Source organism: Pempheris klunzingeri, chromosome 3 (assembly GCF_042242105.1).
Source record: "Pempheris klunzingeri isolate RE-2024b chromosome 3, fPemKlu1.hap1, whole genome shotgun sequence".
Taxonomy (NCBI): Eukaryota; Metazoa; Chordata; class Actinopteri; order Acropomatiformes; family Pempheridae; genus Pempheris; species Pempheris klunzingeri.
Window position 1 is genome coordinate 20,670,118 of NC_092014.1, and position 14,258 is coordinate 20,684,375.

At 42.2% G+C, this 14,258-nt stretch overlaps 1 protein-coding gene across 1 annotated transcript; it reads right to left on the minus strand.

The window, feature by feature from the left end:
* Positions 1 to 2,113: 2,113 nt before the first annotated feature.
* On the minus strand, positions 2,114 to 13,419 carry prkacab (protein kinase, cAMP-dependent, catalytic, alpha, genome duplicate b). Its single transcript, XM_070855969.1, has 11 exons — positions 13,037 to 13,419; positions 10,888 to 10,949; positions 10,133 to 10,261; positions 8,825 to 8,923; positions 6,807 to 6,889; positions 6,452 to 6,578; positions 5,018 to 5,113; positions 4,137 to 4,259; positions 3,121 to 3,180; positions 2,904 to 3,008; positions 2,114 to 2,815 (listed from the first exon to the last, which is right to left on the minus strand). The coding sequence occupies exons 1-11, from the start codon at positions 13,080 to 13,082 to the stop codon at positions 2,690 to 2,692; spliced, it is 1,056 nt and encodes a 351-aa protein (XP_070712070.1). The 5' UTR covers positions 13,083 to 13,419; the 3' UTR covers positions 2,114 to 2,689.
* Between the last annotated feature and the right edge of the window lie 839 nt (positions 13,420 to 14,258).

Below are 14,258 nucleotides of genomic sequence, written 5' to 3' on the forward strand. Positions count from 1 at the left end.
GGAGAGGCTGCAGATTACCAAATGGGCAGAAAGCCCCCCCCCCCCCCCCCAAGAGCCCCAGGTTTACTGCAACATTGGTTTGTGGTAATTTGATGGAGGTGTGAGACAGGGACATAAATATATCTATATCTATATATATATATAGCATACTGGTTGATCAACAGGACCAGAACTGAAGGAGTGCCCAAAAATGAAACAACCATGGTCAACTCACGTCAGCCAAACAGTCGCTCAACACACTTAAACCCAGATTTAATGGATATAATGCAATTTTGTCAATCCTCAGTATCTCAAACCCTTAAACAGCTCATTGAGTCATCATACAACCCTTTGAGTTGTCAGATTAGCTCAATGCTTGCAAATCGTTAACGCGAATCTCTCCACCCATATGACATGAACATACCACAACCGTCAGGATGTCTACAGCCAAGTCAGTGAAGTGGCCCTTTAAGACCTTCATTAATTCAGCAGATTCTGTGCTTACGTGGTGCATATTCCTAAATTAATTTGAGTTTAAATCGAATTACCACTCAGTAAACCTGGGGCCCGGGGGCTCCTCAGCTGGACATTGGGCTACGTAGACCTAAAAATGATCTAAAACACATCATTTAGCCCGCTTTGACAATTCCTTGATGGTAGACCATTTTAAATATCATCCCATATGACAAATGATACACATACAGACAATTACACATTACAAATGTGTAACTCTGACAAAAGGCTTGTTATGTTTTCCCACATCTGAACTGTGTTGAACAGGAAGGAGCCATGTGAATGAAAAATTCAGCGAAAACCTGGAGTGCCTGTATGAACCAAATTGGAATATTGTCATTATGGTGGCACATTAATATACAGCTTAGAGGAAGGCATTTTAATGTTGGAAACAGACACCAGTGTCACTTCGTTTTATCTGATTAGTTCCTAATAACCAACTCCTACAACAACAACCATTTTGGGCATTGCTGAAGTACTTTGCCATCACAGCTCAGGAGCTAAGGAGGCATCAGACACCTGAAGTGCTATGTGTCGTGTTCTTTAAATAGGCCGGCTGTATGCCGTGCGCTAACATAATTTTCTTCTCAGCACTAGCTCTACTCAGCTCCAAGGTGTTCTACCTTTTCCTAACTTCTTCAACGGAGAGCCAGTCCTCTTCACATCATCACCACATTAAAAAAAAAAATAAAAAAAAATTTAAACAAAAACTGTGCGTGGAAACACAGAGATGGGAATAGAGTTGCTGTCACATGTAAGACTGTCACATGGAGTGTGGTCCAACGTTGTAAGTGATAAGAGGAGAGGTCTGGGTGCTGGGCAAATGGACATAAACGCAGGTTTCCATAAATTCCATTAAGCACACTATCCACGCCGCCTTCTATGAATGGTCAAAGTGCTCTGGTGACCGCCAGCCAGAAGCAGTTTGAGGTAGTCTGCCTCAGATGGCCTCTTTTAGTTGCAGTTGAAACGGTTGATTTGAAATGCCCAATTAACTTGACTAGCAAGTGAGACAGCGAGTGCTTTTGAGTTGTTGTTGAGTTAGCCAAACCAAATCTTCTGGAAGGGGAAACCGCGGAATACGCTAAACCAAAAAGTCTTAATATTCCCTTATGTTCCTCTTAGTTCTGACCATTAAATACCCAAATCTATGTCATAAGCAAGTGTCTCACACATCTTCCTTTCCCTGCTAATCCTAATGCTTCATGTGGATAAAATGTCTGGTAAGTGATATGTTCAAACCTGAGATACCATTATGTTACGGTGTTCCTTCACAACACCATTTAAACTGAGATATTTCTGCTCCCTTGTCCACGTTTCCTTGTTAGTTAGCGTGATGTGATATCACTGGAGCCACTAGTATCTAGTAATGTTTAAGGTTGAGTGCTGTAGATATGCACAAAGCCTGGCTATGCTAACAATGATAAGAAGTATAGATGGAGTTACACAGTAAACTGACATTTTCCCCATAAGTGTCATCTGACCGAAATTGGTTTGAGCACACGATGCGTTGTTTTTCTTCTTAAAGACAGTCGTGCCAGTACGCTGTCTACGGTACGCAACAGTTAAGGTTAAACACTTAAAGAAAGAATGAAGTCAGGACTGCAATATGTGCGTATGTGTGTGTGGCTGATTTAAATGTTCACTTCAGTACTCCTCTTGCTCACCAGGGAAAGAGCAAGTTAGCCGGTTATCGGTTCAAATTTCAGAAACCTGTAGTCCAGACTGACAACTCAACTTGTACGACTCAATGGGCTTCATGTAATGACCACCAGGCTGCAGTGGGTGACAACAGACTGACTGGTTTCTCTATGATGTGGCCCAAAAGTGACTAAATGATGACTGAAACAATAAAAGAGCAGGGAAGATCCTGGGTGAAAATGTGTAGAGGCAACTCTAAATAAGTGGGGGTTCCCAACACCCATGACTCTGAAGCACACCTTCATTATAAAGGGATCCATAAATAAGACAGAATAATAAATAAAATACAACAGAAACGCAACAGAAAAGGCAACACTGCTGGTTATCAGTCTCCTTGCTCTTTTTCCCTTCTCTATCCCATTTTTCCTCTTTTTTTGTAGCTGGTGCTTGTGATTGGACAGGAGACAGTACTCTCTCCTTACGTCTCCCACTCGACCAGCCTACCTTTGACTCTCCCTGCCTCCTTCTTTTTTCCCCTCTCTCTCGCTCTCTATCTCTAGAACTCTGCAAACTCCTTGGCACATTTCTCAGTGAAGGAGACGCGGATCTCCTCCTCCTCGTAGTCGTCGAAGTTGCTGGTGTCGCCTGGTCCTTTGAACTTGGGGACGAAGGGGGCTTCCACCTGGAGACGATCAAAGGCACCAGTTGAGAAGCGGCGTTTACGGAAGCCAAGTCGCACAACTAGGCGACGCACACACAGACACACTCACCTTTTTCTGGTAGATGGCAATCCAGTCAGTGGTGGCAAACCACTTGTGCCCCTTGATGTCGTTGACCCCGTTCTTGAGGTTCCCGTAGCGTTTTGTGAGATCCACCTGGGGATAACAGCAACACATTTTTTTTTTGTTAAAATCAATGCAGAACACACAGCAAACAAATGTGTAAATGTGACCTGAACGTGAGAATGGCTGAGATATTTGCTTTCACCTGTAACAGGTTCCTCAGGAGGTCCTTCAGGTCTGAACTGAAGTGAGATGGGAAACGCACCTGAGACAGAGGACGAGCAGAAGAATGAAGCGGCAAGAACGTTTTGAGATGCAGCAATGTGACATCACGTTTGCCATTCTGAATGTGTCTGTATCGAAAGAGTAAGTAACCAGGGAGTAACCTCCCTCAGCTGGTCAGTTACCAGCTGTGATAGAGTGGATTGACAAATAAAGATGGGAAAGAAATGCAAGGGGCGCTGAAAAAAAAAAAAAAATCCCATTCAAATAAACGTTTATTTTTATACTCCTGCTGTCCTCCACTAGAGAGGAAGTTTTCTCTAACCTTCAGGCCACCACTGCCCCATGTGGTGGCCTGAAGAAGTGATTCATTTTACAATTTTGACATCAACACCAAATAACGTGTCTGGCATAAAGACATATTTTGTACGACTGGGGATATCCAACATGGCTGCACAGAAACTCAAACTCAAAGTAGATGTCACAGCATCGAGACTGAAAATGATGCACAAAAAAGTTAGAAAAGAAAAAGAGCAGTCACTGCTTATGACCACGGTTGTGTTGCTAAGATGAAAAAAAAGAGCAACTTTGGAATTACAGCTTTAAAGTAAAACTTTGTTTACTAAAGTCCTCATATAGAAAACGGGACATATTGGATGTGACACATACATAAATTTAATAAAATATAACTGAAAATAACTGAATGTATCTTTATTAGTCGCAAGTGAAAAAGTCAAAGCAAACGGTCTATCATACATCATATGTTAAATACCTGCTTTCAAAGTCTACACACGCACCCAAAATTGAAAAGGCTGCTGACGAGCAGTTCCAACATTTTTGGTTAGTCCCAACCTGGAGCTATACTGTAAATATAAATTAAACTGAAATACTTTTCTCAGAGATTGGGGAAGAGGGGTGGGCACTCTTGCCTATAAACATAAAACGTTACAAACAGATACTGAACGTAGCACAAAGTGGTAATCCGAGAGTCGCACTCACCTTCCCTGATACGATCTTTTCATAGATCTGAATGGGCTGGTCAGCAAAGAAAGGCGGGTACCCTGCTGCCATCTCATAGACCAGTACGCCCAGCGCCCACCAGTCTACTGCCTTGTTATACCCCTGGTGGACAGAACAAGGGGTAGAACAAAGGGAGGGGGTAAGGGGTGGAGAGAAAGAGACAGCATTAGAGACAGTTAATCAAGATACAGTGTAAATCTAGAGCCTCAGAGGGAAGAGTATGCAGCATACAGCATGTCACAGTGATGATTAGTTTTTTTTATATTATTTCATATTGAAGGTGAGTACTGTTACGGGACATCTTACATAGAGTAAATGGCTGTCTATCAATAATGATAATAATAATGATTGCTGTAACACATGATTTGACTTGTTCTCACAAAGATAACGGCACATTTCTGATCAAAAAGAAGCATAATACAGAGTCAGGTGAGGTAGTTACTGATAGCATGTGGCTGGTTTCATGTTTATCCTAGTATACTAAAAGTTGCTTCACATTACGCTAGTTTCGCTGTTTATTTGTTTAGAGCAATATCTAGGTGGTGTGTGTGCTCTCCTTAATCCCTCATGTCCAGAGGGGCTTACAAAACCTAAGAGACCCTAGAACCACATCCTCTGTCCTGTAGGACCATAAATGCCACTTAAGCCTTGAATCAATATTTCGGAAATAACAGAAGCCATGTGTTGCAATTCTGCCTACTCAAATGAACAACTCCTCTGTAAGAAAGGTCTTATATTGCATTTTAACATAGTGTAACAAGCTGATCATTGCTTGTTTGAATCTAGATTATCCCATTTTGAAAGGAAACACAGCTGACAATTCACAAGATAAGATTAAAAGGGGCCCAATCGTGACTCACCTTGCTAAGAATAATCTCTGGGGCCAGATATTCTGGGGTGCCACACAGTGTCCAGGTCCGGCCCTTTACACGTTTGGCAAAGCCAAAATCTGTCACCTGAGAGAGGATTAAAAAAAAAAAAAAACAGAGTAGTGACAAATAATGAGAAACAGAGTAAGAGAGCCAGCAAAGGAGCAATAAGCAGACATACTCTCAGAGTGCCCAGCTGAGTTTTAGCACATGACTGGCAGAGGAAAGGGCAGACAGAAGATAGGTGAGACAAAGAGAGGGAGGAGAAGCAATGGAATTTTTCACCAGTTGTTTCAATGTCCACCACTAGAGGGCAGCAGAAATCTGCTGACGTCTACCAGACAGTCTTCTCTGAACCAGCACACCACTCTGCAAATACATACTGCGATCATAGTGCACTTGTGCACTCTCTGAGTAGTTGTCAAACACCTTTATATAGTTTTAATTTCTGGGACTCCCATCCTTCTAAATATTCCCCAATACAGTCCTAAACGTTCTGCTGTTTTACTAACCTTAGCCATCACTCCTGCAGGTTGTGATTATGATCACTGTATTGACCGGCTAAAGTTTAGAGACGGAGGAGTGCAGCAACAAACTGCTACAAAATACTGGAGTTAGCATGCTTCACATTTAAAGTTTCTAAATTATAAACAACTCGAAAGACAAGAGTAGCACTTCGTGTTTGTAAAATATCGGTGATTAACGTGACGCTCTGGTGAAATAAATTTTGCTTTGTTGCATCAACAACAGCTAGCTAGCTTACATGGCCAGTGTTAGCTACTGTGTGTTTACTTGGCCAATAAGAGCTATAAGAGCTGCAACAATAAGTGGATTAGTCGATCAATTAGGTCAATGACAAAAAAATTTCAAGATTTGATGGTTCCAGATTCTCTACTGAGAGAAGTAGCTTCTTTTCGTTGTATTACATTATTGTAAATTAACGAACAAGGTTTAAAGACCAAACTTTTAATTGAGAAAGAAATCTGCAGATTAATCGACAATGCAAAAGTAAAAGCTGATAAAGCTGATAAATATGAATTTGACCTGAATTTAAATGTCCTTCCACCTTTCCAGTGCTGCTCACTGAGGTTTTGCACAAGCCAAACCACCACTCAACCATGAGTACAGTGCACAACTGGGAATTTAGGGGGGGGGGTTTGACTGTAGAGCTAACATGTCTGCGGGGTTGAGGAGCATTCCCAGCTCGGCCACTCTGCATGTTTGGAAAGCCTGAAATCTCACCAGCCATTGAGACAAACCAAGAACGGCTAGCATTATTTAGCATCACTTGTGAATTCCCACTGATGTATAGTAGTAAATTTGCCTTTACAAACAAATCCTGCAAATACATGCAGGAATTCATATAAAGAAGGAAAATGTAGTGACTCATGGTCAGCTTTCATGACTGCATCAGGTGTTATTTACCTGTATGTAGCCCTGTTGGTCTATGAGCAGGTTTTCAGGTTTCAGGTCTCTGTAGATCAGGTCCAAAGCATGCAGGTACTCAAAAGTCAGGACGATCTGAGCAGCGTAGAACCGAGCATGAGGCTCACTGTCCACACACACACACACACACACACAAGTGCAGGGAGACAGAAAAAAAGAGAGCACTTTAGTGGAGTGTACAGTACAGAACAGACATGAAAAAGGCTAAATAAAACCAGGTAGAGCTAAAACAGATCTGTGAACAGACAAGCTCACACAGTTTACCTCTGTATGTCCCTATAAAATGTGTCCGGCTGTAAACTTTGGGTAAACTCCATTTCATACAGACACTAACCTAAATCTGCCAATTCTCCGTAGATGGGAGAACATCTCTCCACCTGGTACATATTCCATCACCATGTAGAGGTTAGTGTTGTCCTGGGGAAGGGAAGACAGAGGACTGGTTAGTGGCACTAACATACACACATGTATTAATGCATTAAAGGCACGCACATACACATACATGCACAGTTTGGGCAAGGGGGCAACATGGAAACAGTACTTTGTGGGTCATTATAAAGGAGTCCAGTGACTTTTATTTCAGTTGTTACCACATAAAATACCTAATGAAACATGTGTATTATATATTAAATTAGGCATGTTGTATTTCCAATATCTCGTTTGCAAATCGCATCGTCTTTAGACCCTTTAACGAGATACATAGCCTTCACCGACCTCTCAGCCGACACCTGCAAATACAACTTACTGTCGGATATGTCTCACTAAGCTGAGTTAATGTTAAAGTGTTTGTTGTTGACTGTGTGCAGGGCGAGACACGTGGACAGGAATATTCTGTTAATAGGTTTATTTGAGGCATCAAGGATATTCAATCCCAGGGCATCCAAGGTGCATCTAAACAGCTTAACCTGAATAAGGCCTTAATTGGAGTATGGCCATCAGCAGGGTTAGTCTGTCCAGGTACAAACAGCCACTGACAAAGCTGGGTGGAGAAAATGTTGAGCAAGAGAGAGAATGTGTTTGTATGCTTGTGATCGTTGTGCATGTGGTGGACCAAGCTCATCTCGCTCTATATTTGCAGATGACACCCCGTTAAGTGGATTAACTGTCAATTATGATGGAAGAGATAATAAGGATAAGATTGGTACATTGACGGATTATGGCATCAGGAATTACCTAGAGTTAAACATTAATGAGACTAAAGAGAGAGCAGCTGATTTTTGTTTAAAAAAAAAAACAACAGACAAGATCACATTTTAGATAAATGTATAAAATGTTTATTCAGCTTGAAGCATTTTGGGCATTAAACTGGCATTTCATGCCTGTTATATGTTTATAGAAATAAATGTTACACTTGCATTTTGATATAATTTTCATTTCTTCACTTGAAAGGACACTAATTTTTACGTTATAGCACAGGATGGTTTTTAAAGAATAACTTTTTAAACCTGGGCCCTTTTTATAAATATTTTGTCTTCCAAATGACTGGTAGGTTTTAGAAGTGGTCCAGTAGATCGGCTCAGCTGGCAGCTGCGTATGGACTGCGAAAGAGCTACAATGGCTGTAACGTAATCGTTTAGGGTGACTAATAACAGCCGTTATATCCCTCAGTCCAAAGCCACAACACTGGAGGTGCTGATCTATTGCTGCCTCAATTGGCTATTTTATTTGTGTTATTACTTATTTTGGTGTTTTCAAGAGTTAATTTGGATGCAACATAACATGTTAAAACACTAAAGTCACAGCAACTATACCAGCAACTCTTATGTTCTGCAAGGTAAAATTACTGTCTTTGTCAATGGAGTCTAATGGATTTGAAATGAGCGATATAATGGTTGTTTCTAGTTAAACAGGATCAGGTCTATCTCAAAATTTTGAATAATAATCTGAGCCAGTCAGTGGTAAACACAAGCATTTTCAGAGGATGAACTTTGACATGCGTGGTTGCCCCAAAGCCACTGTGGTCCACTTACGGCTGCCGGCGCAGGCAATCTATTGGACCAATTCCGAAACAGCCAAAATATGTAAAAATAGGGCCCAGGTTTAATTACCTAAAAATAAACTGAAACAGCAACGTACAAATAGAGTCGTCAGCAGTCAGAGCGAGACTCTTTCCATTGATAGTGTCCCAATAAAGTGTTAAAGAGAATGTGATGGAATTTAACGACCTAGCCCTAATCCTAGGGGGCAGGTTAGGATAGAAAACAACTAGTTTGTATGAAGTTAAAATCTGGTACAAGGGATGGAGGGCAAGTTAATCAGCAGATGAAAGGAAGTGAATCCAGTCACTCATTGTCAACACAAAACCACACACACATCTGTACATACACACACACCATCTGACGTGCTCTGTACCTTGAACGAGTACTCTAACCGCACCAGAAAAGGAAAGCTGACCGCCTGAAGAATCCTCTTCTCATTCAGAGTGTGCTCTATCTGCTTAAGCTTCACCACCTGAAAGGCAAAGAAAGTTTATATTATATCCTTTTATATTCCATTTTTTTCATTTTTTATAAATCCTACGTTATCCATAAATTCTAATCATGTATTAACACAAATAAACTACTGTTTTATCAGAGCAGCATAATCTTAGCTCTCTTTAACATGTACATTAACAGTCAACAGCCCCTGGTCCGACACCTGTGCATAAAGAAATAAAACTTTGTTTTCGGTTTTCCACCAGTATGGACGCTGTGGGACACTGTCCCAAGCTGCAGTGTAGTTGTACTTCTTTAGACTGTCACGTAGTTTTGGCTTAGACAGAAAAAGCCAACTAAGAAGGCCAAAAGGTTGTAGTACTAAAATAAGAAATGTAGAGAAAATTACAGAGTACTAGTCAGTTTTATACCAAATTATTTTAGGCTGTTTCTTTGGGCAATTTCCAATTTTTTATACAATGCCATATACATTAATTTAATCACGTATACATGTGTACAATAACTTTATTACAGTAGCAGTTTACAGGCACAATCTGCCTCCTTCAAGTCACAAAAGCCTCAGCACAAGGCTCCACATCTTCATTGTATTGTAATGTATTTAGAACATGGCATTACATTTCTAGCGTGACCAACATCAGCAAGCATCTGCATTCAAATTATATATTTTTAAAGAATGCTTCAGTTGAATTCTGGTTATGCTAATCTGACACTACTTGTTAAACACACTATTGCTTTAAGATGCAAGTCTTCACATGAGATACTTGACTATCTGAAGATAACATATTGGACGGATATTTACAATATTACCAATTTGTTTAAATGCTTTATTCTTATGAAACCGGGAAAAGGACAAACACAAGCTGAAACTCCAGAAATAAGTCAACATGAGTGTCATAGACAGATTTTTTCCACTTTTGGTAATCGGACACACGCACATACAGTAATTATGGTACAAAGCAGTACAAAATGGAAATTGGGCCTGAACAGGAGGGATATAGTCTAAGCATGTTGCATAAAAAATGGCCACTCACATCAGCTGCTTTTATGTAAAATAAATGGAGTGAAATTATATATAAATATAATGAGTACAATTTTCACATCAATGACATTTCCATATATTCTCTGACCATCCTGTGGGAACATTAAGCGTGTGTCCTTAAATGAAAGACACATTTAAACACCCTCCATCCCACTGTGACCCTCCTGACCCCTGAACCAGACTGACCTTCTGCTTGTTGAGGATCTTCATGGCATAATGCTGTCCCGTTTCTCTGTGCCTCACCAGCATCACACGACCAAATGAGCCTGTGCCCAGCGTTTTCAACCTCTCAAACTGCTCCAGGCAAGCAGTGTTCTGCACAGACAAAACAAAAAGGGTTAGTTGATTTTTGTGAAAATGGGGTGGTGAGCGTTGTGTTGTGTGGCAAGTGAATGACCTTATGAATGTTTCTGTACGACAAGCTAATGCCTGTATGTGTGTGCTGTATGTGCATACTATATACAGTAATCGGAGAGTATATAATGTGAATATGAAACATAGTATATATAGTTTATGATAATGTGTCTACAGTATGCAAGACATATATGTGCATACTAGATATATTATACATACAGTGTCTATAATATAGATATATATCCCAGTCATATATAAAAGTATTATGTATTTAAGCCTTTAAAGCTATCCTGATTGAGATCATCTACACAACTTTTTCTATCAGCTTTTCAGGACTGGATGATACAGTTGAAACCAATACCACAGTAATAACAATAATACAGCACAATGAATATTGAAAACAAGCGAAATTACAGACAGCATGAAGCACATAAAATGAGTATCTTTGTTCATACAGACGTGGAATGAAAAACTCCAACATGGTCTCGTGTACGCTAATGCATGACAAAAAACCTGATTACAACAAAGACATGTAACAAGAAAATGTCATTCCCGTTAGATGAACACGCATGCATCCAAACACTAACCTGTGCAGGGTTCTCCCACTTCTTGAGAAAGTCCTCTTTGGCTTTAGCAAGGAACTCCTTGACTGTGAAAGACAAACCCACAAGAACGGCTTCAATGGTGTGTGTGTGTGTGTGTGTGTGTGTGTGTGTGTAAAGAGAGAAAGAGACTGGGAAAGAAATAGTGGGATACCTCCTACATTTACTGCAACCGTTTGTAGAGAGCTGGTGTTTTTTAAGAGATACAGCCCAGTTAATACTGTTTACATCTTGCTTACATTTTAGGAATACTTGCTTTAAATGCTGAATTTCCTTGTTTAATAATTTCTTAATTCTGACAGATACTCAGCATTGAGAATGAGACATGGATGGCAGGCAAACAGGTGTCAAGCTGCTTCCAAGCACAGGTAGTTACACGGTATACACCTGAGAATTCATTTATATTGTTTGAGATTACACACTGTTGTATCAAATACCATCTTAAAAATCAACTACTCACAACTAACACAGATGCTCTGGATAGGAAGACATGGATAATGTGTCAGTGTGTCAAAGTTTTGCGAGGACACAATATTCAGTTAGTCCATTTTTAAGTCCATTAGAGGCTTCTGAGCAGCAGAATGAGCATCAATATCACTAACTGTGCTGATTCTTTACAAACCGCATCCACAATAATCTACACAGGGCACTCCACTGATTTTACATATAATGGTGTGCTTGCTTGTCATGGAGGGTACTTCTAAGTTAAGTTAAACAGTGATGATGTTATTGGGGTTACATGACAGACTTTAAAATTTTAGGGAGGCCTAAAAGGGCATTTAACAGGCAGTGAGGGGCTGTTGAAAAGACGCTTTTGAGTTGCCTCATGGGGATCCAGTATTTTTGAAGACTGGCTCACACTGGTCACCAAAACTAAATATTCTGCCTCTGCTTCTTCGATTTCTTTTTTAAAAATCTATCTCTTGTGAGTCCCTGAACTTTATGGAAGTGCAACACCAAATAGCTGGAGTTTCCTATCAAGGGGAGAAAAAGGTAAAATAATTAAGGCAAAACAACTAATCAATTAAACTTAGTCCACTTTCAGTGCAGTAACACTGTGGTTGAGTTGAGTACTGTCTGCTAGCTTCCAGGTGTGCATGTAGGATACCTGGATACACTCAGCGCTTCTTACACCATATTGCATACACTCTTTTTTTTTATCATCCCTGTCACCTTTATTAGTTGTTTGTTGGAAAGCATGTCTGGGTGATAGGATACTGTTTCAACAGCAATGAATGGTAGCTGCATACACACATACACTCGAAGAATGTGTCTGGTATCCAACACAGCCAGCCAATATCCAGCTTGACAGACACACACATACCCACGTTACATGCCTTGCTATTGCTAGAAGTCAAATTATTAGTCAGTAGTCCTATAAAGCCACCAGTCCAGTGGTCTCAGACGATAGCATACAATCATCCCTCTGCATAGCAATAACCTTCCATTGGATTTCAGAGCAGCACACACACACACACACACACACACACACACACACAGACCAAGTAGGCCAAACCTGCAGACTTTTCTGGGTTTACTAAACAAAATAGATCCAGCTCACCCACACACAGTCTCCTGTAGCATCTCTTTCCACAGGAGTGGAGCAACAGGCCTACAGTGTTTGGGAAATATCTGACACATAGATTGTTGTGATTTTGCCAGTATTTCAGTGCAGTGAATATGCCAAGATGCTTGCAGCTTACAATTGCTGTTTTGCAGTTCATACGGAGATCTGGCTGTGGAAACAGAAAAATACATCCTGCTTCACCCCAGCAAGGCACCCACTAAAATCAGACCAACGTCCAGAGCTGATCAGTGCTACTGAAGATCATTTCACGAGCGCTTCCACTTCCGTCTATATGTTCAGATAATGCTCCTAAATTTAAATTCATCACATTTAGCTTGTCGGGAGCTTGGACGGCACAAGCTAATTCGTTGGCAGCAAGGACTTGTCATGGACGTACGAGTGGGTCTTAATGAATCGGAGAGCAGGAACAGGCCTCTAATTAACAGTGTATGGCATGTTATGTAAAGCTAACACCGCCTGCTGTATCACATCGTCTCTGATCGTTTGCTGAGGCTGTAACTGAGCAGGTGCTGCCCAGGAGTGATGTGTACTGCCGACGGTACCCACCGCTTTCCATCTCGCTGCCCTTCCTGGCGGTGGGCGCGTTGCCCATGATGACAACCTGTCAGCGGTCGATCCGTGGCTTCTTGGCCGCCCTGCAGCCCTCTCAAGCCGGTCTAAGCTCGATTAGGTCTGAACGGTATTTCCCAAGTCAAGCTGTAACAGTTACCAAGCGTTAACTCCGAGGTCTTGATCTTTAATAGCCCGACAGCTGCTGATGCAGTGCCACGGCGAGACAGGGTAGTGCAGCGGGCTCACTCACTCACTCACTGACTCCACGGTCATCAAAAACCGGCGACCGATTTCGAGCTGAAATCCACGGGGAGCTGTCGGTGTGGTATGTCGGTGGCTGGGGCTTCACTTGGACTGCCAGGCCGAGCTCGGCGCAATTGGCCTGAACACGGAGGATCCAGTCTTCTCCTGTCCCTCCTTGCAGCCCCCTCCGAGCGAGGCCCCCCCGGCTCCCCACCTCTCCCCCAGCCCAAAAAGCAGCGATGCCGACAGCGGGGGTGCAGCGCTCTCAGTCGAAACCCTGCCGCTTTTCGTTACCGTAACCAGGTTTAAAAACAACACCTCGGCGGGGTCCGACGACGACGGGAATTTGCCCAAATCAACATTGGCCCCCTGTAGCCTCGGAGACGAGCGAGATGACGGAACTACAGCGCGAGCGAAGAACCGGGGTTGATTGACAGCTGAGGCCAGGCTGCAGATTGGCCAGCTCTCTGCGACGCTGTCCCACGGAGCGCTCTGATTGGCCCGTCGCAATCCATCAAACGCGGCAGCGTCCCGCCGCCCTACAAAAAGCAAGTGATGGGAACGTCACTGATTATTTTCCTCCCGACGACGTACGCGCCCACTTCTCCGGGTCCTCTCCTTCATTGGCTCGGAGCGGCCGAACCGTGGGAATCTCGGTGAATGCGAGGATGTCTATTGGCTGTCAGGAGCGGTTGACAGGATGCCCCGCCCCCGTCACACACACACACACACACACACACACACACACACACACACACACACACACACACACACACACACACACACACACACACACACACACACACACACACACACACACACACACACACACACACACACGTTTGGCTAAGTGACGTCAACCGCGAGCTATTTTTAGAAATGTTGGTCAGAATTTAACGCGCGCGCGGCGCGGTCTGGCTGGCAGGACTTCCAAACAGATCGCAGACGGACGTGCACGAGGGAAGAGTAGAGT